The sequence below is a fragment of the Labeo rohita genome, chromosome 13 (genome assembly GCF_022985175.1).
Source record: "Labeo rohita strain BAU-BD-2019 chromosome 13, IGBB_LRoh.1.0, whole genome shotgun sequence".
NCBI lineage: Eukaryota > Metazoa > Chordata > Actinopteri > Cypriniformes > Cyprinidae > Labeo > Labeo rohita.
In genome coordinates this window covers 873,135-899,145 of record NC_066881.1, presented here as the reverse complement: position 1 = coordinate 899,145, position 26,011 = coordinate 873,135, and the positions used below count along the sequence as shown (strand labels likewise).

At 36.8% G+C, this 26,011-nt stretch overlaps 1 protein-coding gene across 1 annotated transcript; it reads right to left on the bottom strand.

Annotated features, from left to right (window-relative positions):
* Positions 1-104: 104 nt before the first annotated feature.
* Positions 105-22,865, bottom strand: abcc2 (ATP-binding cassette, sub-family C (CFTR/MRP), member 2). Its single transcript, XM_051126171.1, is given in 33 exon segments — positions 105-431; positions 1,933-2,127; positions 2,345-2,511; positions 4,226-4,384; positions 4,469-4,612; positions 4,979-5,080; positions 5,161-5,287; positions 5,378-5,577; positions 5,736-5,891; positions 6,296-6,450; positions 7,303-7,522; positions 7,622-7,721; positions 7,953-8,106; positions 9,986-10,169; positions 10,299-10,466; positions 12,535-12,711; positions 12,841-12,967; positions 13,129-13,195; positions 13,480-13,564; positions 13,700-13,846; positions 15,712-15,849; positions 15,978-16,043; positions 16,150-16,404; positions 16,503-16,680; positions 16,841-17,019; positions 17,736-17,958; positions 18,109-18,164; positions 18,259-18,381; positions 19,649-19,789; positions 19,916-20,059; positions 21,484-21,541; positions 21,543-21,655; positions 22,408-22,865. Coding segments are annotated over 33 exon segments (4,704 nt in total). The 5' UTR covers positions 22,450-22,865; the 3' UTR covers positions 105-277.
* Between the last annotated feature and the right edge of the window lie 3,146 nt (positions 22,866-26,011).

The window sequence follows — 26,011 nt, the reverse complement described above, 5'->3', positions numbered from 1 at the left end:
AGTGCTGTTGCTTGACGTATCAAACCCAGAATACAGTCATTTTATTCAGCTTATGAGTGCAAAAGTCACACGTTCTTTATATAAATACATACTATAGGCATCTGCAAAATGCAAAATTGAATAAACTTTATTGCCACAACATATAAATCCATATCAACACATCAACACAAAATAACAGGATTACAGAGAAATAATAATATAACAGCTTAACATTTTATTATTTTTGGTCCTCAAGACTAGTAAAAGTTTTAAAAGAGAAATACAAAAACTTTGAACATCATAGGTTAGTAGAAACACTATTAGGTGTACTCTTTTCCGTCACTTTGATTCCAGCATCCTTAGCCATTGCATAGAAATGTCCCTGTTTGTTGTTAAGCAATACACTGGGTGAATCAAACTCCACAATTTTACCAGCATCCAGAACCATTACCCTACAAAAACAGAGAAGAGGAAAGGTCAGTACAATTCTCAGCCGTGTGCCTCTATTTGTTGTGACTGAGAATAGAATAAAATGTATCCTTAGATTAGTTTATAAACATAGTCCTAATATACTTATTGCCATTTTATAGGGCCTTTAGAATGAAGGCATATGTGCCATTTATAGCTTCCTGAAAGAGGTGTACCATCCGGCCATCCGGATATAATAATGGACAGTGCAGGTCAGGGGTGTCAAACCTGTTCCTGTCAGTGTTGGGGGTAACGCACTACAAGTAACACAAGTTACATAATATTATTACTTTTTCCAAGTAACTAGTAAAGTAATGCATTACTTTTTAATTGACAAGAAAATATCTGAGTTACTTTTTTTCAAATAAGTAACACCAGTTACTTTTTCCCCCATTTATTGATTAAAAGCTCTCCTGTCCCCACGCTGAGAAAAATCGAGAGTAAGATGTTAGTTCTAGAATAAATGTGAACATGCATTAATTCATCTCACTCAGATTTGGTATTCCTCAAAATGAAAAAAAAAAAAAAACTGTGAAATTCAACTCAGAATATGATGCAAACCTGCAATAATTAAATATGTTAAATAATACAAATATCCTTTATGCATTTAATACCATTTTAGTAACCAGTGTCTTTGCTGCCGACCTTTGATGATCCATTTCAACCATACTAATAAGCAAAAATTACTCAAGATAATCTAACATTTGTTTTCCTTTTTTATTGCTGAAGAGTTGACATTTTTTTCTTCTGCAGTTTACTGTACAGACATGAATTTACTTTTCTCAAAGCCTGAGGCTTTTGGTGTGAAAAGGCTTTTACATTTGGCAAAAATAGAACTTTTTATATTAAAAACAAACAAGCAAGCACTGTCCAGAACAAGAACAAAACTGGCATTCCATAGATTTCTGCCCGGCAGATATCAATCTACAGTAAAACCGCCTGTCGTCACTGAATGTCTGGATGTCTAGTGGAGTCCACAGAATAATACAGGACTCACTGTAGAGACACTCAATGTTCTGTTGCTTCTAATGTGCTTCTTTATTACTGAGTATTGCTGAGTCTTTATTGATTTTTTTTTAAAAGCATTTTTTACTTTACTGAAAAATACCTAAAGGTCACATACCTGTGTTTTTAACATATTACTGTATTTAATACATTTTAGCATAATAATTAAGTTTTTAAAGTTGACTGCATATTTTGTAAATATTCATTTTCCTGGGAATAGTACTGAATACTGAAACTGTGGTATCATGATAACAGTAGTCTATGCCAACTGGGCCTAGTTTTTTTTTGCCACACTGCTTTCCGCAGGCTTACTGAGGATTTACAGACAAATGTCCTGAGGCATTTTAAGTCGAGCGTTAAACAGAACCGCTAATGAGAGTCTTATTGAATTTAAAACAGTAGTACTGCAATATATCTCTTAAACCTGCTTTGAAATGAGCTCTAAGCATATAAAATTGATTTGTCTCGAAGGCTGCTCACCGTGAACTGTCCAAAATGGTGTTCAGCCTGTGTGCAATGGTGAGCACAGTACAATGGGAAAACTCTCTGCGGATGGTGTTCTGGATGAGATCGTCTGTCTCCAGATCCACGGCCGCCGTGGCTTCATCCAGGATGAGTATACGGGATTTCCTGAGCAAGGCCCGAGCTAGACACAGCAGCTGCCTCTGACCAACACTAATGCAAACCATAAACATGCAAACATCAGAAACTAAACACATACATCTGGAAATTAAAACAATACACTAGTAACATTTTATATCCCCTATTATTACTGTACTATGACTGAAAACTCAATATGACAGCCTCGAGACACACTAGTTTGTATTGTGTGTTTTCAAAGCACATTTGTTCAATGCATATAAACATGTTCATGTTTGTACTTCTCACAAACCTTAAATTCTCTCCACCCTCCGAGACCTCGTGCTGAAGTCCTGTTGGCAAACCCCCGACATAATCTTTGAGATGAGCCAGCTCCAGAACGTTCCATATCTCCTCATCACTGAACTTCTCAAAAGGGTCCAGGTTTATCCGCAGAGTTCCAGAGAAGAGTACTGGGTCCTGTGATAAAGCATTTGTTTATTCATTTTCAGCATTCTGTCAAAGGGGTCCTATTATGCCCTGTCATGAAGTCTTTCCAAAATATGAAATGTGCTCTGATTGCTTAGCTGACCCATTCTGTTGTGACTGGCAAACTGCTTAGAGCTTGTTCCGGAATTGTCACACCCTTTACCATAACAATTAATGTGAGAAATCATGAATTCATTTTTTTGTAACCTTTTTTTTTCTATGAGTGTTTACAGAGTACACACAAAAAACATAGCATTTCTTAATTCAGCATTACAGAGGAAGCTCAGCTACCAGAAACTCAAAGCACAGAACCACAACTCACATCCACACTGATCGTCACTGGACCGGGACGAAGTGCTTTCTCACCCCAGCTCACAAACGGACGCTTATTTCAACTAATTCCCAACAGTGTCCAATAAACATTGGGGTAAATGATTAAGTTATGTGTTTGCCAACTATCACACTGTGTTGTAGGGATACAACAGCTTCTTACTTGGACAGTACCTTTAAAGGGATGTTCATACCTTATGGAAACCAAAAAGTTTGTAGTGGTACTTTAAGGGTACATATTACTATTCTGAAATGCTAAAATGTACTGTTAAGTGCAAGGGTGGCCAACTCTGGGGTTTAGCTCCAACCCTTATGAAACATATCTGAACCAGCTAATCAAGGTCTTCAGCATTACTACCTAACTACAGGCGAGTCTGATCGGAGTTGAAACTAAACTCTGCTGGATAGAGCACAATGAGCACCAGAAATGCCCAACCCTGGTTTAGGGGTAATTTTGCTTTCACCAGAATTACCTTAAATATGAGTTTCCTTATTGGAAATTGGCTGTGAACAGCCTCTCAGATCATATTTACTACTGGGAAATTCTGAGATTATTTTGGTACTTTGAGTTTCCAAGTTGGGCGAGCCATAAACTGTAAACATGGTGGAAGGGGCAATGATTGCGCTATCAGTGCTATTTTTTATTATTATTATTTATGTTTTTCAACAAAAACTTGTCATAAACCTTGTTGTTAAAGTAGTGCCTATTTATGTATATGAACAATCATTTGAGTCGTGTTGCATGTTTTTAAAACTGTGAATTAAGCATGTATTTGACCGAAATCTAGCACAGTGAATGTTTATGAGTGTCAGCCAATGGAATATCACATTTTATTCTCTCTGACAACAAAGCACTTGAATGTGATGAGTTCGTAATCACGACTTCATAAGTGGGAAATAGGACATTTTCAATGGCAGCATAAGAAACAAACTAGTCCCCAGTATTTCCCCAGTGACAAGCTGTTTCTGAAATAGGTGGAGTTGAAGTGAGCCTATACCAGAATGTCAAATTAACAGAATTACTGCACAGAGGATTATTGCAGATTCAGGGAATTAAGTCTAATAAAAAAGAAAACTTTTGGGCTATGCATGTAAACATTTTTGTAACAACGGTGACCATGTGGTGAGTGTATGGTATAGTTTTAGTAGTTTATTCTATGGTCTCATAACACTATGGTCTTTTAACAGTGTAATTAAATACAGGATTACTCACCCCCACAAAGAAAAAATGTGGCTAACAAAAAGCAAATAATTGCCAGAGGTTTGCATTTCTTGAACAGTAGTAAAGAAACTCTCTGCAAACCCTTGGTAACAACTGTGCTAACAGGCAAACCTTTGGTGAATGTAAACGTGTGTTGTGTACTCGCACACGCACCTGTGGAATGATGGTAAGTCTGCTCCTGAGATCATGAAGCCCCAGTGTGGCGATGTCAATACCATCGATGAGGATTAGACCTTCACTAGCTTCAATAATGCGAAACAAACAGTTGGTCAGACTGGATTTGCCTGCACCAGTTCGACCAACAATGCCAATCTGGGTGAAGAGGGGGAAAAACAAGTGGCATTTTCAATATTTCACAGAACAAACAAAACGAAGGAATCTGGTATGTCTCCTCACCTTCTCAGTGGTTTTAATGTCACATGTGATTCCCTGGAGAACGAGCTCCAATTCTGGCCGGTATCGCACTTTGTAGTTTTCAAATCGGATATTCCCAGCAGAGGGCCAGTCATCTGGAGGACGATTAGTGGTGAGCCACGCAGCCTGGAAACACAAATATTATCACACTAAAATGACAGAATTTAGAAAATGTTTTTGCAATTCCACTTAAGGTTTTTGAAATCACTGAATCTGTTCAAATATGGTAAAACATGAAGTACATAAATAAAGTATAATGTATTAATTTTCAATGAGTTAGTGCTCTTTTAGGTGAAATATGATCATGCTATTTCAGCAAAGACTTCAAACAGTCATTCTTGTAAAGTTGTGCATGCTCCTCTTGACGTTTTAAAATTTAGAACATGAATAATTAGTGATAGGAAAAATTCCATATGAAGGTTTTGACTTATTGATAAACCCTTAAGAAAGTGTTTCTACAAGCCCACTGGAGTTTAAAAAAAAAAATCACACCTCATTTTGGATCTCTGCGTACTCCCTCACTCTTTCCACAGCAACGATGTTGGTCTCCAACTCTGATGTCATTCTGACAAGCCAATTCAAAGTTTGAGTCACCTAATAAGAACACAAGCAGTGTTACTTAACACACTTTAGGTTATTTGACTACCACAAGTAGCTCATAATCAAAAACTTACATTTAAGGCGTATGAGATGGACAGCCCGACCAGTCCACTATTTAAAGAGTCACGAGAGATCACAGCAAACAAAGCTGCGAAAAACACCACCAGATTCCCCAGTGACTCCAAACGCATGGCCAACCACCTGAAACCCAACAAGCAGCATTCAGTGCTTATGAAGCAAAACAGACTTATCTCTTGACAAAAAAACTTTATATATAGTACCAATTCTGACCTATTAGAAACAATCCAAGGATAGACACTTTTGAGATTCTGATCAATGGTGTCCTCATTTTGCTTTAGGAAACGTTGCTGGTGCCCATACGCCCTTATCACAGAGAGGCCTGATACCGTTTCTCCAAAGTGTGAGTATATGGGAGATCGGGATACAGAGTCCAGTCGTCTGAGTTGCCTGGATGTAGCAACATAGAACCTCTAAAATAAAGGAAGCAAATTAATGCAAAATTACTGAAGAGCAGAAGGACAGATTGGAACTCTGTCACCTGACGGCTGATTCTAATGCAGTGCTGCATGTAAGAGAAAATTGTTGCAATGTTTTAAAAACCTAGTGTCCATACAGAGTGCTGTGTTACCTGGACAAAGTAGTAGACAACAGCCATTGGCACAACAACTGCGGTGAAGATTGGAGTAGCCAAACAAATAACGAACAAGGTCCCTACAACTCCAAGAAGACAGAGAATCCAGGATCTGAAGGACATCGGGATCATCTCATCCACTGTAAATATATCCTAAATATAAGCCAAAACAGGGTGGGGGAATCAGTTTAAGAACTGGCAAAGTTTTGTATATCTGTGGTTCATATTTCATACTGCACAATATATTAATTATAGGCTACAACTTTACAATTACATTTAGTTGGTCTTTGTTTTGGCTTTAGAGCAGGGCTCATCAGACTCGGTCCTGGAGGGCCTTCAGAGTGTAGCTCCAACTTGCCTCAACACACCTGCCTGGAAGTTTCAAGTTTACCTACACTAGTAAAACCTTGATTAGCTGGTTCAGGTGTGTTTGATTAGGGTTGGAGCTAAACTCTGCAGGACACCAGCCCTCCAGGACCAAGTCTGATGACCCCTGCTCATAAGCATAAGCATCATGCTCAAAATCAAGTTCAGTGTTAAATTAGGTCCATGTATACCTTAGCAAAACGATTGACTATTCTTCCTGAAGGTGTGGTATCAAAGAACATCATGGGTACTTTCAGAATATTAGACAGCAGATTTGTATGTAAAGTCCTGGATGCAGAAATGGATCCGTCGGCTAGGAGTATAGTGCCAAAAAACACCAGAAAACCTGACAGAGAAAGATATACAATTACTTAGCCACAAAGGAACATTCGTGTGCTTTGTCCACCATTTTTTTCTCTGTGAAACGAAAGTCTGATGCTCGCTATGCCATTCAGTATTTTTAGACAAAGAGCTAAAGCACAGAGAGCTTTGATCTCCCCTCCCAAAGACACAGAAATCACACTTTCTTCATCTCACTCTCTAAATTCTACAAGGCCTGTTTTCCTGCATCACATCCAAATTACTGACTAAACCTAGTAGAGAAAGTCTGCAATCACATGACCATGAATTTAGTGCAAAAGAATGTGGCTTAACATGGCACTCTGCTGCAATGTGTGAATGAAACACTTTGTGCATGGACTAGGCAAAAAAGGCTAAAAAAGTTATGATGAACTCATTTCTCTAGGTTATGCTTTTCCTGATGCTCCATTCAAGTCTTTGTTGAAACGTCATCAAGACTGGTCTTGCAAAGTTTTCTGACAACCATAATGTCATACTGCATATCCATTTATTTGCAAGGTATATTTGTCTGTTCTCTTTCCAACCACCACCCATATTCAATTCCAAACAATATATTTTGGTATTTCAGGTGTTTTGAAGATCTCGGCATGCTTAAAAGTTCAATAAATTTGGCACATAATTTACATCAGAGTCGTTGGCCGTTAGACACAGGGAGAAGCTAATGCGTGTGAATTCAGCACAAATATTTTACTCTTCAAGCCGGACAATTTTCAAAATTAGAGCCATTAACCCAACAGAAAGTCAGGTATTATTTAAATCCACAAAATATCAGGTTGTCCTCTATTTCATTTTTTTTTTCTTTTCATAAAGGATTTATTAAACCTCTTTCTGCTCATACCTTGGGCCAATCCCAGGGCTCCAAAGACACCTATTCTCATGTCTCTGATATGATTTGGGTAGGTTGTGTTGAAATATTCTACAGAATCCTCAGTCCAGTCACTGAGCCACAGGCTTTGACCAATGACGGCCACATTCTGGATGAAGTAGAACATGAAACTCCAGGTGACGTAACACCAGCCCATAGATCTCAAATACTGAAGGTACACTGAGAATTTGACCTGGTATATGGATCAAAAAATAATTTGCACAAAATTAGTGAGGAACAATGGATAACAAAGCACTGAAGATCAAAACTGCATTTAGTTACTAATATGTACCCTTCCTGTCTCCATTGCCTCTTTCTCAATCAGTCGCTGTCCCTTCTTATCACCAGAGTCTTTTTTGGATCGAACAGAGCTGTTTTTCCTCACTTTCACACTAAAGACAAAAAATATACATATAAATAAAACTGTCTTGATGAATACAAAAATGCACTCCTGCAATGAAGTCTGTTGTTGCTCAGAAAGTGCTTTTTATTCAGAATGTGCATTTCGGCAGCATATGTAAAGATCATGAGAATAATTCCTCAACTGGGGCAACATTCAATTATATCAGTGAGAAATGTTCTTCTGATATGTGGACCATTAGTCTATGGTGTGTTGATTTTACCTTCCATTTTGTTTGCTGTGCCGCTGGCTGTGACGCAAGCTGTTTTCTCTCTTTAGTGTGTTTGAGACAATGTCCTCAGGAGAGTCATCAGCCTGTGGCTCAAAACCCTCCGGCAGCATGTCAATCTGCTCGTAGTCTGACTCCTGAGCTGATGCTTTTTGGACAATGAGAACAACAAATAAAGTTAGTTTATGTGTGTAGAGACTTTTTCTTTTCATTTTTGATGTTAAAGGAACATGCCACTATTTTTTTAAAATAGCCTAATTTTCCAACTCCCTTAGACTTAAACAGTTGAGTTTTACCATTTTCAAATCCATTTAGCCGATCTCCAGGTCTGGCGGTAGCACTTTTAGCATAGTTTAGCATAGATCAATGAATCAGATTAGACCATTAGCATCTCGCTCATATTTTTTTCTATTTAAAACTTGACCCTTCTGTAGTTACATTGTGTGCTAAGGCTGACAGAAAGACTGAGGATTATTGGTGCTCCCCTGCCCTCCCTTCAAGAACTGTACACATCCAGAGTAAGGAAAAGGGCTCAGAAAATCACTCTGGATCCCTCACATCCATGTCATCCCCTTTTTGAACTTTTGCCATCTGGTCGGCGCTACAAAGCCACAAATACCAGGACAGCCAGACATAAGAACAGTTTCTTCCCTCAGGCAATCTATCTTATGAACAGTTAAATGCCCCATTTTGCAATAAAAATATGTGCAATAACCTTATATTTATTTGTTACCACCTACATCTCAGTACATCCCAGCATCTCATTCTGTTCTATTTTCTATTCTATTCTATTCTATTCTATTCTATTATTTTTGTATAATCTCCAGCACAACTGTATATACAATTTATTTATTTTCTTAAATCTTATATTGCAATTTTTGTCTGTTTACATTTACATATGTGTACTTGTTTATTCTCATCTTATTTTTATTTTCTGTGTGTTATTGTTGTTGTCTCTGTGCACTGGAAGCCTTTGACACTAAAACAAATTCCTTGTATGCGTAAGCATGCTTGGCAATAAAGCTGTTTCTGATTCTGATTCTGAAAATGAAAAGTTCAGATTTTCTAGGTCGATATGACTATACTCTCATTTCGGCATAATAATCAAGGAACTTTGCTGCCGTACCATGGGTGCAGCAGGCGCAATGATATTACGCAGCACCTGACAATAGGCTAATTTCCATCAACATAACCAACGTGACCACCTGTTTGCACAGGGAGACTATTTTCAGGCGCTCCAAGCCATATCGGCCTAGAAAATCGCAACTTATCGAAACCCTTTGGTCATTTTTGAGTGAGATGCTAACGGTCTAAGCTAAGCTAAAAGTGTTCCTGCCAGACCCGGAGATCAGCTGAATGGATTTGAAAATGGTAAAACTCGACTGTTTAACTCTAGGGGAGTTGGAAAACAAGATTATTTTTAAAAATAGCGGCGTGTTCCTTTAACAGACATGCAAACATACTTCAAAACTGTGCATTTCACGTATAGGACTATTTTTATGTAATGTTTTAGAGATCATAGGTCATAGTATATTGAGTATGCCCAAAGTTGCCCAAATAGTTTCACAGTGTTGATCACTGCATTATTTATTTATTTTTATTTTTTTATTAATATTGCCACAAACACAACCAGTCACCTACGGTAGAGGTTTCTGTGACCATTTTGCCTTCAGATTTGTGAATGCTTACTGTGAATGTTTTCAATGTTATGCGAATTTAAGAGCTGTCTTCATTAAAAATCAGCCATTATTTATTTTTTACAGTAGCATTACACAATTATTTTCACTATTTAGCAGTTTTATGGCTGAATTGTTGTGGTTGTTAGTTGACACTTTTGGCCATTCACAAACAGAATGGCATGAAGAAAAGGCAATGTGTATTAAGAAATAAAGCAACCAAGCAACCCACGCTTTCACAGCTGAAGCATGTAGGCCTTGTGAGCTCTACAGTACAGCTTTCAGAATGTGTTCAGATGAATAGAATAAGAATATTTGAAACTAGATTTGAAACTTGGATGGGAGACAAACCTTTTCTGGCACTGGCATTGCTGCTTTCTTCTTTGGCGTACGTTTCTAGGAATTCAGAGAAAGCTCCTTTACTGGCTCGAAGACCGTCGTATGATCCTACCTCAGACACAGCCCCGTTTACCAATACAACAATCTCATCTACATACGGCAGGAAGCTGATTCCATGTGTTACCAGAATTCGAGTCTACAGAGAAAGAGAAGGATGATTACACATCACAGTCTGCGTCTGAGATTGGTTGAGAATCCAGTCTGAAGAAAAATCTGTCAGTCAAATTGTAGCAATTTGAAGTATAGACAAAGTATTGTCTCCTACCTTATCTTTGAGCAGTCCTTTGGGTCCGATCACCCTTTCAAACAGATGTTTTCCCACATGTGAGTCTACAGCAGACAGTGGGTCATCCAGAAGGTACACGTCTGAGGAGCTGTAAACTGCCCTGGCCAGACTCACCCTCTGTTTCTGTCCACCACTCAGATTGATGCCCTGATTGATACAGAACATGAAAAATGAAAGATTCGATGATCAGAGTTTCCAAACTCTGTTCCTGGAGGCACAAGAGCACTGCACTAGCACTATCTGAACTCTTTCTAATCAAATAATTGACCTCATCAGCCCATTGGACACACAAAGACCTGAAACAGATGAGTCAGACATTCAAGAAATGTGGGAAGCATCCAAAATTATGCTGGTGTTTCTCCAGAAACACTAATCCGGACATCAACAATGAAATATGTGCAACATTTTTTAAATCTAGACAAATCTAGTATAGTATATATTGACAAGTCAGTATAGTTTGCAACCGATATACTTCTGATGTGTCGATAACCTTAAAATGGCAAAATATCCTGAAAACACTCTTCATGGTTGATATGTAGGACTATTGCATTTTTATTTTTACTGGTGCTTGTTGATGTTTATAACCACAAAACAACTATGTGAATACTGATGGTGGACTGCCAGAGATAAACTTTAACTAATTAGCTGTTTTAATGGTAAATTAATGCATGTTTTAAGTATGTGTTTATGAATGTAATCAAAATTAAAAAAAAATTGCTGAAGTTTTAGAATAAGCATTTCATATTTATGATGATATGAGAGTCTAAATCTAACTGTTATCTACACTGCCTGGCCATAAATAAGTCATCATCTGTATTTAAATAAGCAAATATGTAAAATCAAATCATTATTGCAGTGATTATTATGTTTCTGGCATTGAATGTTTGGCATTCCAGGATGAAAATGGCAAGATTCATCAGGCTCAAGTTGTGAAAGATTGGCCACCTTTTTGGCAGTCAGTGTAAAGTCCACTCCAGCATATCCCGAAGACACTGAATGGGTTTAGGATTAACAACCAATTCATACATGAAAATGATTCCATATATCCATATGTTTAGCAAATTGAACCTGGTGAATCCTGACATTGTTACAGTGGACTATTCACGTGGATAAGTCTTCCAACATGGTTGTTTAAGAAGTAAATAGCTACGCCACTGCATCAGTTAAGATTAAAAGGATTGTTGCAAAGCATACAACTTGCCAGAAACATGTCAAACACTGCAATAATTATCCATTCCTCATCTCATAATTATCCACTTATCAGTATTTGCTCATTTAAACCCATTTTTTGGCCCAGGCACTGTATATTTCAAATATTTTCCTTGCCTCTGGCAAGATGCCCTTTGTCAACCTTGCCTGAACCCGATATGCAAACTGTGACTTTATGGTGACCAGCCTCAGGCCTTTTTGTTATGCAAGGAGTGATTCGTGGATAAAGGGTTAGAATCCATTGCTCTAAAGTAACAAATCGACATAAAAAGGCAAACTACTTGGTAACACTTTACAATACATGTGCACAAATATGCATTAATTCATGCTTAACTAATGCAGAGGTAATCATGAGTTAATATATAACTAGAACTAAACCATTTGCTAATAATTACTACATCAGCAACAAATGAACAACAAATTCATGTGTTAACTACCACACTGGGTTGAAGACACGCATTTCAACTTCTAGTTGTCTGCTTTAATTAATCATTAGCTAATGATTTGCAAATGTATCATTCTGGTATGACTTTACTTGTTGAGGCACAGAACTATTAACTAATTGTTAAGTAATATGTCACTGTGGTTATGGATTTAGAATTAGTTAGTCATGTGCCTCAACAAGTAAAGTCATAATATAATGATATCTTTGCAAATCACTAGCTAATGATTAATTAAAGCAGACAACTAGAAGTTGAAGTACATAGCTTTGACCACTGTGGTTATTAACATAAGATTTACATCATTAGCTAATAAAATAAGTTATTAGGGAACAATACATTATGACACATATAACTAATGACAACTTATTGATTAATCTATGAATCATATAGAATGTTCATTAGTTGCTGATGTAGTAATCATTAATAAATGGTTTAGTTCTTCATGAACTATACATTAACTCGTGATTATCTGTGCATTAATTAATCATGAATTTTAGCATATTTGTGCACACGTATTGTAAAGTGTTACCAACTATTTATCATCAACATGCCACACACTTTACCTTCTCTCCAATCTCAGTTTGATCCCTTCCTGGCAGAAGATCCAGGTCTGGCCCGAGCGCACACGCATCCACCACAGACTGGTAACGCTCCTCCTCCAGATTAGAGCCGAACAGGATGTTGTCCTTCAGAGTGGCGTTCTGAATCCACGCCTGCTGCGGCACATACGCCACAGACCCCTGAGAGAGCACGAGAGACATCGTAACTAACGCTCCAGCCAGCAAATAAGAGTGATATTATTCATTCAAGCAGAGCTGAATCTGAAACTAGACAAAAAAATATTTTCATAATAAGATCTGTTTGATTACTTTGATATTAATGTGACCCTTGAGGCTGTGCAGTTCTCCCAGGAGAGCAGATATCAGCGACGTCTTTCCAGACCCCACAGCCCCGACCACTGCCACCAGCTGACCCCGATTAACGTCCAGAGACACACTGAACAAAATAATCACTGGTTAAAAAAACACACGTGCATGCAAACAAACAGCTGATGACAGCAGTAATACTAAATAACACTTTTAGTTGCATCTGTTGTATACTGTAACAGTGTAAAAATATAAAAGTGTAATGTTGAGGTAAAACATGGCAAATCTCACTTTTTCAGAACTGGTTCTGTGTCTCTTTCCCAGGCATATGTGCCTTCAGTAATGCTCACGGCGGCACCTAATTCAGGAATTATGAGAACATTATGATCACTATCTCAGATTTCAGAATAAACTACTGTTGTTGACTTGAAGTATGTTCTTTGCAGTATGTTAAATGACAATTATTCAAAAACAATTGTTACTGCAAATACTAATGAGTATGTCAAAAATGTGATTGATCAGCTTTTAGATTTTCTAAAACTCTGTCAAAAGCCTGTCACAGAGAAGTGTTTCAAAAGTTATATATTTTTTCTGAAGTTTGTGTAAGAATTTAATAGAAAATGATGTAGCATGAGTTCTTACTGTGGCTGTCGTCATGCGATACTGCCATTGTGTCCAGATCGTCGCCACTCAGAAATTTCTCAAGTCTTTTCTTAGAGACAGTGGTCTGAACAAAGTACAGAGAGAACAGATTTCTAATTATTTCAATGATTGTTTTTAATATAATTGCAGACAAAGCTTAGTGAAAGGTAGCAATAAAACGCTTAGATATAAATATAACAGCATGTGTTCATTCTTATACCTGAACCATGATGGAAATGAGCTGTGGAAGCATGGCCAGTGGGAAGCGCAGTATGTTAAAGAGTGAAATGGAAGTAAAAGCCTTTTCTGCATCCAGGATGTTATCAGGACTCACAGACACAAATACAGCAAAGGTCGCCAGAGAGACCTGTAGACGATATGATATGATATGATATGATATGATATGATATGATATGATATGATATGATATGATATGATATGAGCTGCATCTCAGTAGTTTATATTGTTTACATTTATTTTTGTAGTCAATCAAATGACTACAAAATATAAAAGTCTTTATTTTCAAGCAGTTTACACACTTCAGCTTTAGTCAAAAATATGAAATGAGTTTTAGACTAGCAGCGATCAGACTGTAGAGTATGTAGTCCTACTGCTTGTTTTCTGTTTATAATTTATTGAAGTAAATCGAGTGTCTTTCTCACACAGAACAACCTCCTGGACAGCAACCAGTCTGGTTTCAGAAGTGGACATTCAACTGAGACTGCCTTGCTCTCAGTTGTTGAAGCCCTAAGACTTGCAAGAGCGGATTCCAAATCTTCAATTCTTATCTCGCTGGATCTGTTAACCACCAGATCCTTCTGTTAACCCTATTGGCAAATTAACCCTATCTCAAGAACCACACTCCAGTGGTTTGAAGCTTATCTCTCAAACAGCTCCTTCAAGGTATCTTGGAGAGGTGAGGTATCCAAGTTGCAACATCTAACTACTGGGGTGTCTCAGGGCTCAGTTCTTGGTCCACTTCCCTTCTCTGTCTACATGGCATCGCTAGGTTCTGTCACTCACAAACATGGCTTTTCATATCACTGCTATGCCGATGACACTCAACTCTACCTTTCATTCCCTCCTGATGATCCGACGATAGCTGCTCGCATCTCAGATTGTCTAACAGACATTTCTTGCTGGATGAAGAACCTTCACCTTCAACTCAACCTTGCCCAGACAGAACTGCTGTGGTTCCATCAAACCCATCATTTCATCACAATTTCACCATCCAGTTATAGCTGCTTCAAAAACAGCCAGAAACCTTGGAGTGGTGACTGATGATCAGCTGACTTTCTCTGACCACATTGCTAAAACTGCCTGGTCCTGCAGATTTGCTTTATTCATCATCAGGAAGATCAGGTCCTTTCTTTCAGAACATGCTTCACAACTCCTTGTTCAGTCTCTTGTTCCATCCAGGCTGGACTATTGCAATGCTTTCTTGGCAGGTTGTCCAGCCAGTTCTGTTAAACCTTTACAACTAATCCAGAATGCAGCTGCGAGAATCATTTTTAATGAGCCGAAAAGAACGCACGTTACACCTCTCTTCATCAATTTGCACTGGCTACCAACAGCTGCTCACATGAAGCTCAAGGCATTAATGTTTGCCTACAAAACCACCACTGGCTCTGCACCCCTTTACCTAAATTCATTACTTCAGACTTATGTGTCCTCTAGAAGTTTGCGTTCTGCAAGTGTACGGGGCATTATTGTTTATCCCAAAGAGGCACAAAATCACTTTTACGGTCTTTCATATTAAATGTACCCTCCTTGTGGAATGACCTTCCCAACTCAATCCATCTTCAAGAATCAGCTAAAAACACATCTTTATTTGACCCTCTAACTCTAGCACTCTATATTCTCATTCTATTCTTTAAAAAAATTAAAATACTTGCCCTTTTAGACTTACTGCTTGTTTTCTAAAAAAAAAAAAAAAAATTAACACTAGCTTCTCTGTTCTTTTTGTAAGGCCTCTAACACTAGCTTGCTTTTTCTTCTTCTATTCTATCTGTTTTCTTTTTATTTATCATATTATTTAAAAAAAGTCAGTCTTTTGTAAGTCACTTTGAATAAAAGCGTCTGCTAAATGTCTAAATGTAAATGTAATTTTTTTCTACTGTGCATACTGTGTATACATCCTCCAATGTCTGATTAGTGCCGATATTACTTTGACTCACAAATACATTGGTGCAACAAACAGCTGTCTCATATATAAAACATTCTGATACTCACAATAGCTGGAGCACATGAAAATATGAAGGTGGACACAGATGACAGGTAGGCAAACTTCCTCATCACTTTCAGCTCCTTCTCTCGAATTTCCTGAACCTGAGCCTCAAAAGATGATTCCCAGGCGTAATACTTCAGCACCTACCACACGAGTGACAAAAAGAAGTGAAAAATGTGCAGAGACGTCAGGCGTTCCTGTTCTCGTTTGACTGGATTGAAAATAAATATACGACTTGAAGCATGTTAGAGGAGCACAAGAAACCACTCACCTTTATTCCATTCAATATGTCATTGATAATTTTCATGCGCGAGTCTTTAAATTTCATGTTTTCCATCTGAAAGAAACACGTTGCCCTTAGTGGATATCGATGCAGTGTTTTATATTTCTTTTGCAAACAGATAACTCTTTTACAAGGGCATGAAGGAAGCAAACTGAATCACCTGGAAGCCCCTGGATTTGGTGGCCAACCAGCCATTGATGGGCACCATCAGCACCATGGCCAACAGACCGGCCAAGACAGAGGGACCCAGCTCGATCCAGAGGAAAGCGATGGACAGAACGATCTGCAGCGGACACGACCACAGCAAATGGATGAAGTTGGTGACGTCGTTAAATCTTTGGGCGTCCGCTGACATCAGGTTGACTATCTCTCCAGCGGTCGACTCTTTCCTCGAGTCGTTAGATACGACCAATGCCTGAGAGGAAGCGGTAATCACAACATCATTCACTGGCTGTGATACAATCACAAATACCGCACTACAAATTGATGCAATGGAGAGATCTATCCGTGTACCTTCTTATAAACAGCAGCCATGAGAGCTGTGCGTACTTTCATACCCAGGCTAAAACACTGCTGGAAATACTGCTGTAGAACAACCGACTGGAAAAAAGCCACCACCAAAAGCAGCACCGCATACAGGTAACCGGTCCATGCGTAACTTGATTTGTCCTGAGTGAAGGAGATCATTAACCTGTGACAAACCACATCTCACATTGGTAAGCAGTCCAGCAACTTCAGAAACACCAAGTAAAGAACTAACAGCGTAATAACGGATCATAAGATATAACTCAAAAAACTCTTGTGGTACCAGAGAAGATCTGGAAATGACACGAATGCAGAAGGACACCTACTTGAGAATCTGTGGGCTTGCAAATGACAGAAGGTCTTGTATCAGTTTGTAGAAGGCAGACACTAAAAGCACACCTTTGAAGGTTTTAGCAATGGAGGGAACCAGCCAGGAATCAGGATAGTCTGATTCTGAATCCTGTTTCTTCTTCTTCTTCTTCTCTTTCTTCTTTCCTGTCTCCTCCTAATTAGATATTAAAATATTGAGAGTGCCACAGTTAGTGTTTGCTCCTTAGATTCTTTTGTTTTGATTACGCTTAAAAATTAATTCTTTAAAGAGGAATTTATATGGGTTTAATCGAATATCATATAGTTTCCAGGTTTTGTTTTCTTTCATTTGTCTAAAAGAAAACACCATTATTTAGTATGTATTTTTTAAAGTACATAACAGAAAGCATGGTGCATATTTTAAAAAGGCATCACAACATATAATAAGATTTTCAAGTTTTTCTTGATAACAAGTTAACTAAATTAAACACTAACAAAAAGTTTGGTTTTATCTTAAGTGAACATGATTATAGTATTATATATTATTATAACTAATTACATTTTTGGTTAAGGTGAAAATAACATGCAAACAGCCAAAAAATATTATACTAACTTACATTAAATACATTTTGTCTTATGTATGCATGTTTTTGTCATTGGGAATAGAAATATCTAAAAAGTTTGAACAAATCATAACTAGAATTTGAGAAAATCTAATACATTTGGCTGTGACTATTTAGACATTTTTTGAAAATGTTTTTTTTTTTTGTTTTGTTTTTTTTTTTAAGTTGGTCCAAATCCATAGTAATTGTGGCAGTAGTAGTTGGCTACAAATGAATCACACTCTTAGACAATGCTAGTCATTAGCAGTAATGCTGAGAGCTGTTTATGCACTAATTATGCAGCTCTTACCATAACTAGAACATCTTGACTGACTCCTTTGGCCAAGCCGTTCTGATGATCAGTCTTAGTCTTTCGTTTGTTTTGTTTCTGCTGTAGCCTGGTGCGGGCTTTTTTCAGCTCGTTTGCCATAACATCCTGAAACTGCTGACAGATGGTCTGAGTGGAGTCCTCCTCATTCAGATCCCACATGTCCTCCTGAACCAGAGGCCTCTTAAAGCCTTTGATCACCATGCTGAGGAACAAGATTCACAAGAGTATTATGCATATGATAGATTAATCCTTAGCGCATACAGTATATGAGTTGTACTGGACAGACATAACAGCGGCATGCAGAAAGTCATCAACAGTTGGTCTAATCAAACTGAAGTAAACTCAGATCCACCTGTTAAACCAGTTAAAGGTGATTCTGCTGAGAAACGTTGCTTTAGCCTCGGGATTCTGCAAAGAATTAGAGAAAATAAATTGGACAAATACTCATTTACGGCATGTTTATGTGACATTACAATTGAGGTTTCTCACACGCTTTCCTTACCGTTTTTGACATTTGTTTAACTTCAGGTGAAACATCAGCGATGGCTGATAAAACAAAAGCGATCAGCTGCAGTCCATAGCTGATGTAGAACAGGCAGAACCGCGGAAGATCGGCGATTTCATCCTGTGGAGAAACATATGTACAACAAATACACGATTATTTCAGTGAGACTGTACAATAATGTGTGATTCAGTGACATTACTTCATGCATTAAGTACATTGTCATGCACTAATAATGAACAACATTTTATAGCATTTGTCTATAATAAATAAATATACGATTATTCATCCATGATTGTTCATAATACATTAACAAATGTCAATTCATAGAATTCATAATGTTAATAATGTTTATTTTACAAAGTAGTAGTAGTATCATTATTATTATAAAAAAAAAACAAAAAAACACAAGGTCACTGACAATAATATGAACAGTCAGCCAGATGAGATTTTCTACATGGAAAAAATTGTTCTATTTGAGTTCACTTTATGCGTTTGGGGGTAAAGATGGGTACATATAACAGTTCTTTAGTACTGAAGATAGTCCAGCATAGACTGAAATGTTTGCTTTTGTGCGTGTGTGTGCAGATACTTTTTTGTTAGTGCACTTTAGGTTTTGTCTTCTGGAATAATTTTTGCTCAGAGGACCTTGAAATTTCCTACCATAAATATTACTTTAAGGCGATTTTCTCAGTATTTTGATTTTTTTGCACCCTCAGATTTCACATATTAAAATTATAAATCTCAATTTAAAAAAAAAAATTACCCTTATGACTGGTCCAGAGTCACATATAATAGCTGTCAGATAAAGAAGTGATTTGTTTTGTGGTGATATTGAGGATTATGAACTTAAAGTGTTAAACTGTAAAGTGTTAAATTTACTGTATAACATTTTGGTGTAATGACACACCTTATTACTATATAAGTAATATAATAAAGCCTGACATAGGAAAAAATGAACTATTTATTGAACTTTTAAACAAAATCTAAAATATTAATGAAAAAAATTGCAATTGTTTTTTTTTATTATTATTATTATTACTGTATGATATAGAGAGAAACTGAGAAAAAAAAAATATGAATTTGGTGCAGACACTAATATTTATAGGATGAGATTCTAATGCTTGTAATGTAAATCAGTGAGATCTTTATGACAATATAGCAGATACTGATATAAAATTCTCTAAATATGAGTGGTCACTCTGATTTATTCTGACGTTTACTTGATAAAAATCAAAGACACGTGAAGCACAAGCTGGACATTGGTACAATTACACAAAAAGACCTTTCTCAGAGTTCAATTGTGTTGATCGGTTTGTTTAATATAGCATTTGCAAGTAATCCTCCACAGCAAAGGCAGATGTCGAGCTGTGAGTGCTGGTGTCAGTACCTTGTTCAGTGCGTCTCTCAGTAAGGTCTGGAACTGGAAGACGGCACACACCACCTGAAGCAGCCAGAACAAGAAGAGACTCCCGGAGTCCACAGATTTCTGTCTGCGCCGCACAGACTCCTGGCACAGCATCACAACTATCTACACAAACACAAGCCCCCCAACATATTAACATCTTCAGTTATTTACTGAGCGATTTTTATCTCTGCTTGTAAATGTGAAGTGTATGTTTACATGGCTTATTAAATAAATATTTAGGAACTTTACCCATGAGACGGCAAACAGAACCGGATTGGTGTAGAGCACCGCTGGATGTTTTTGAGCTGTGGAATCGCTCGACGGCCCATAATCTTCACCGAGAGTGAGTGCCAGCTCCGCTATCGCTGTCAAAAACAGCAGGCCAGCCACGACCTTTTGCACAGCAACAACAACAGAGCCAGGATGTGAGAATGATGTGAGTAATTCAGACAAAAGTAAAAAGTTGCAAAACATTGGGTCGCGCTGCTAAAGAACTTTGTTTTGGGGTTTTGACTAAATTATAAAAGTGTTCTCTGTTTTTGTTTCTGTAGATCAGCTGACAACTTTATTTACCATTAGCTACTTTAAATGGGCGAAAGTACCCTTACCAAAAAGAAGTATACTTAAAGTTTATTTTATTAAGTATACTTAAGTAAAGTTCAAGTATATTTTTAAGTGTAAGTATACAAATATCAATGTGCTAGTAGTATACTTGTAAGTGTACTATTTCAGTACTCCTTGGGACTAAATTGGCCCACTTTCTAGTATATAAAAGTATACTTTTAAGAATACTTTAAGTATAACAGTAGTAAACTTTACAGCAATGTTTTTAGTTTGTACTGCATTTTAGTACACTTTGAAGTATAGTCTCAGTAAACTACTAGTTTTATGCTGCAAGTATACTTGTGAGTTTTCTTTAAGTGAACTTTACATTATACTTTAAGTATACTACTATGTCCACATTCAGGTATTCATTTGTGAATATCTGAATATCTGCACATACAAAACATCAAAAGAACAGTGTATCTGCTTGTAAACAAAAACATTTTATTTTAGCTCCATGCATTCTTTTTTATAAACACTTGATTGTGGGTAAGTCTCATACATAAGAAAGAAAAAAAAGAAATAAATAAACAACATTTTGAACAAAAAGCTGAAAAAAGTCTATGAACAAGACTAAGCACAAGTACAGCTCAAATATATTTAGACTTTTTCTAAGTATAAGTCAAGTATACTTAAATGTCGTTTAAAGTATATTTCTGAGAAGTATATAAAAAGTAGACTGAAAGTATACTTTGTTTTTAGTTTAAAAGAACTAGTAGCACACTTGAATAAACTTATTTTTCGTAAGGGTAACTGTAAATTCCGCCTGTCACAAAATTACTTATATAGTCACAAATATATATATATATTTTTTGGCCATGCAGTGGCAGCGGACCCTAACCATCATGTGGAGAATTTGGCTCAACAAGGGTAAGCGTAAAGGGACTGAATTGTTATTTTTGGGTGAACTCTACTTTAAAGTCAGCATGAAACAGAGGGTGTGAATTTGTGACATATATCTGAGTGAAACAGCTTACTGCAAAGCACAGATCTGAGAACAGTCTCTTAACGTCCACAGTGCAGAGAAACGATTCGTGAGCTGATACTATGAGTGTTTTTGATTGAAGCAGGCAAAATGTTTCTAATGTATTTTTACATTTTATTAAATGTGACTTACTGTCACATAGTTTTCACTTGTTGTTCATTTGTTCAATCTCTGAATAAATAGTTTCAAATGAATGTTGTTAAATTGTTCATATTTTCTATAACTTCACCTGTTTGCCGATGTACAGTTTTGAGAGCGGAGCTTTGGCTGCTTTCTTGCAGAAGATTAACAAAGTGCCACGGAGTGGAAAGCCACAGGAAAGCTAACGGAAGCCACACCAGCACCGTTCGCTCCACGCATATTGGCAGATCCGGGTCCGGGCGCTCCAGGTACGAGGCATTCTGACACACACAAACACACACACACACACACAAACATGAGTGAGGAAGACTGAATGAATGGCATGACGTCAGTGAAATGACTGACTGGCAGGAGTCCATCTGCAGTCTCACTGTGACTCAGTGTGTCAGAGTGATTTTGCTGACTCGGTCAGACTGTTAATGATTACATAGATTATAGTAGCTACAGACGCAAAACAACGTATGACTGAATTCATTTTATTATTATCAGTATACAATGCTTTTTCTCCAGAATTCACCTATTACGGTCATTTATTTTACAAAATGTAGGTGCAGGACATTAGCTTTTTCAGACCTTTTATGCCTATGTACTTTGTGTTTCAGTGTTGTTTATGTTTTTGTAATTTGTGAAAATGTCCCACTTTTGGGTGTCACCTGCATTTTACACTTATCTTTTGATCATAAAGTATAATATTAAAGAAACATCTTTGAGCACTGAAAGTCTAAACGTAATAAGTTCATAGCTGTTCGACAAAGTTGAAATTTGCAATGATTTTTGCTAAAACTGTGTTGAATTCTTTTGTACCCCTAAATCAAAGAGTTTAATTTATTTTTCTTTCTTTCTTACTTAAGGTTAAAATATAATTCGGTCTCTCTTTCCTGTGATTATGAATCTTACAATATCGCTGTAATATGTTGCACTGTCGTAAATAGTGAAATCTCACTGTATTATCATTCAGAACTTGAAATGTGAAAATGAGAAACTCCTTAAAACAGAAGCTGACAAAACTCACCCAGAAAATGGATCCGCAGTATTCGTCTAGAATAGCAGACATGTTTCTTCCATCACCACTGACCAGCAGCAAAAACAGATGATCCTTTTCTTTCACAGGACACAAACACCGGCTGACACTCTGAGCTGTAAACTTATACTGATTCTCTAAGCTATAAAGCTCTAATTCTGGTGGACAAGTCACATAAACCTGGAGTTGATCTATATATCCCTAACTACTGTTAACTTTAGTCTTTATTCAAATAATCCTCTAAGACGTCATCCACATCGGTTCCCTCAAGCTCATCCAAGTGCCAATGCTGGCTCAGAGCGTCCGGTCTGAATAAATGCATAAAAATGAGCTTAACCTTTCCCCACTTCTTCAAAAAGAAACAGTTTAGAGATTACTCTTGAGTTTTCATTACTCATCCGTCTAAAGTCCAGATTCACCATGGTCATGTACATGTGAAGAGGGGGAGGAGAGACACACAGCGGGAAAGACACATTTCCCTCTTTCTGCTTCTGTGGGTTTAGGGGCGTAGGGTTTCCTGCCATTTCCTGTCTTTCAAATAAAATCATTCAAGAAACATAAACAAAGGATAGCTGCCTGTGGTTAATGTTATGTTGGGATAAAATGTGTATTATTCTTGTCATTGTCTCAGAATAGACTATCCGTCTTTTGTGTTTCTTCATGCTGTTTCATATCTAAATCCATATATAGCTGTTCAGGATTCCACAAACGTTGCAGCAAGTTAAGAACATGAGCCCTGGCATTTGGTAAAGTAAACACACACACACACACACATACAGAGAGAGAGAGAGAGAGAGAGAGAGAGAAAATTGTCTGTAAATTCTTGCTTTACAGATTAGATTAGATATGGACAATTATGTTGTACAAAGAGAACATCACTCTAAATGCTGCTCATATGAGAAGAGATTAATACTAAAACAAGGGTAAGAATATTACAAAAATATACATGCAATGTTTATGCCTAAAAACAACTTCCAAATTTCTCAAGATGAGAGCAGAATTTTCATAAGGTCTTTTTTCTCACATTATAATCTTCTGCCCATTGATAATGTTTACAGTTAATCATTACATTAGACATGATAAGATACAGTGTACTATGAGTCACTGAGTAATCAAGGACACATCAGCGTGACAGAACAAATGACAATTACACAGCATTTTTGCTCATAATTGTTTCCCAGAATTAACAAACTAAAGTTTTCCCCTCTACTTTTAAACAATCAGTCAAATCAGCTATACTGTTTATATAAGATATGTATCTGCTGAGCAAGCACTAAGGAATCAGAATAATTTCATTCACCCACTATATTACTTTGCCTTGTTAACATGTTTTGTTAATAGTAATATATTATGATTGTCAAATAATAGTAATAGAGAAGGCCACCCCACCCCTCCCCCATTCACAAATATATACCTTGTGTGTATGTGCAAGGGTGAATGGACACAGTTCAACTTCATAAGTGAGCTATTTTATTATAAAAGATCTGAGTGACAATAAGTATTGCATAAAAAATAGACATGTCATAGTTGAAGCACATCTAAGCATGTATTCTGAATAGCAGCCAGTATCAATCTGATATCAGTACTTTTTTTTATCTATCAGTCCACAACATGTATACCTCACTAACTACACAAGTATGTTTGTATGTTTGTATGTATCTGTAAATGGAGAGAAAAAAAAGTTACCTAGATTACTGAATGAAAATTAACTTCAAACAAATCTAATTCCTGTGAAAATCTGAAATACAACAATAATTGTATACATAACAGAAAAAATACATTTCAGTTAAAAATGTGGTAAAGCGTAGAGTGCTAAATCTGGTTAAATTAATTTAAAATGAATTTCCTCATTCTTAAAGTCTTTTGTCAAGATATTTAGTGATACATAAATTCATACACTATTGAAAATGCTTCTATATTTTTAATAGAACAACATTTATCAACCTGGTCTTACTGTTACTGGTATTACTGTTGCATACATATTAGGTTTGGGCCGATAGACGATAGACATGACATGACATAGAAATGACATGTTCTACAGAACCCCTAAAGGAAATAAATATGAGATGGGAGGAAAATATATATTTCAGAACTATTTCTCGCAGTTATATCGTTGGGTAATCATACTGTATATAAATTGGGGGAACAAGGGAACCGCTATTAATATGAATATGAATGCATGATCGCTTTTTACTTTCACTTTCGAGATTTGAGATCGCAAGTGCTCTGTGTATACTAGAGTACCTTGGTTTTTAACCATGGTTTTCGGTTAGGTTCAGTTCTGATATCTTGCCACTTCAGTGTGTTTTTTTTTATTTTTTTTTTTGCAACAAATTAACAAAATACTCCCATAACCTCTGTACACTGGAAAAAGCATGGTTTAGTATATGTCTGCTTAATTTTTCTTTATTTTTTTGATTTTAACGCAAAATAGAATGGGTTTCATTCATACTGGATGCCAGAGGGCGCCCTCGTGCAGAAAATCCACATATGCGTCAAAGAGAAAGCACTGATGATGTTTTGTTCCAGCTTCTCTAATATACATAAAGGCATCGCTATTGCTGTAACTGAACAAAAACAAGATATAACATTAAATCGTGGGCATACATACAGCAAATTCCGAGAGAAATAAAACAAGGAAGTTATTTAAATGCAAAACCAAAAAACAAAATCGCAATTCACAAGCGTGCATTGAACTGTGGATGTCGTACCAAACGATTCGATATTATATTGAAAACTGGGACATCCCTAGTATTTACCACACCTTTTACAAGATTAGATGCTTGTCAGTGGTGCTCAGGATCTGCAAATAATTCGCCATTGTCCTCAGTCATCTCTCCTGATATAGAAATTTACAATACACAGTATAAATTATATAATACAATATATACAATAATTCTATTATATCATAAATATATTTCGTTTAATTTATACCATTTTATAGATATTTTAGAACCCTAAACCCTATACCCAAACCTAATATATTATTATTTTTCAACAATATTAAGGACACAACAGGCATAAAATGTACAGTGACATGGTCATTTTTGAATAGTATGTACAATGTACATTTATATGTCATGGCCAAAAATATCGACACCCTTGCAATTCTATCAGAAAATGCAACACTTTTCTCAGAAAATTGTTCCAATTGCAAATGTTTTGGTATTCATGTGCATATTGTTTTTGTTTGCACTGCAAACACACAAAAAAACAGAGAAGAAAAGTCAAACTTGATCAAATTTCACTGGAACTCAAAAGACTGGACAAAATTATTGGGACCTTGTCAAAATCATAAGAAATAATCGCTTTTCAAGCATGTGATGCTCTTGTAATTTGTATTGAGACACACCTTAGGCACTTAATAAAGGATTGTTTGAATGGTGGATAAAGAACTGACTGACTTCCAAACCAATTAAAGCTGATCTGCAGACACAGGGTACAACAGTGTCAGCTCACAATATGCGTTGCCATCTTAATGAAAAGGGACGCTATGGTAGGAAACCCAGGAGGACACCACTGCTGACACAAAGGCATAAAAAGGCAAGAGTGGAGTTTGCCAAAACCTATGTGACAAAACCACAATCCTTCTGGG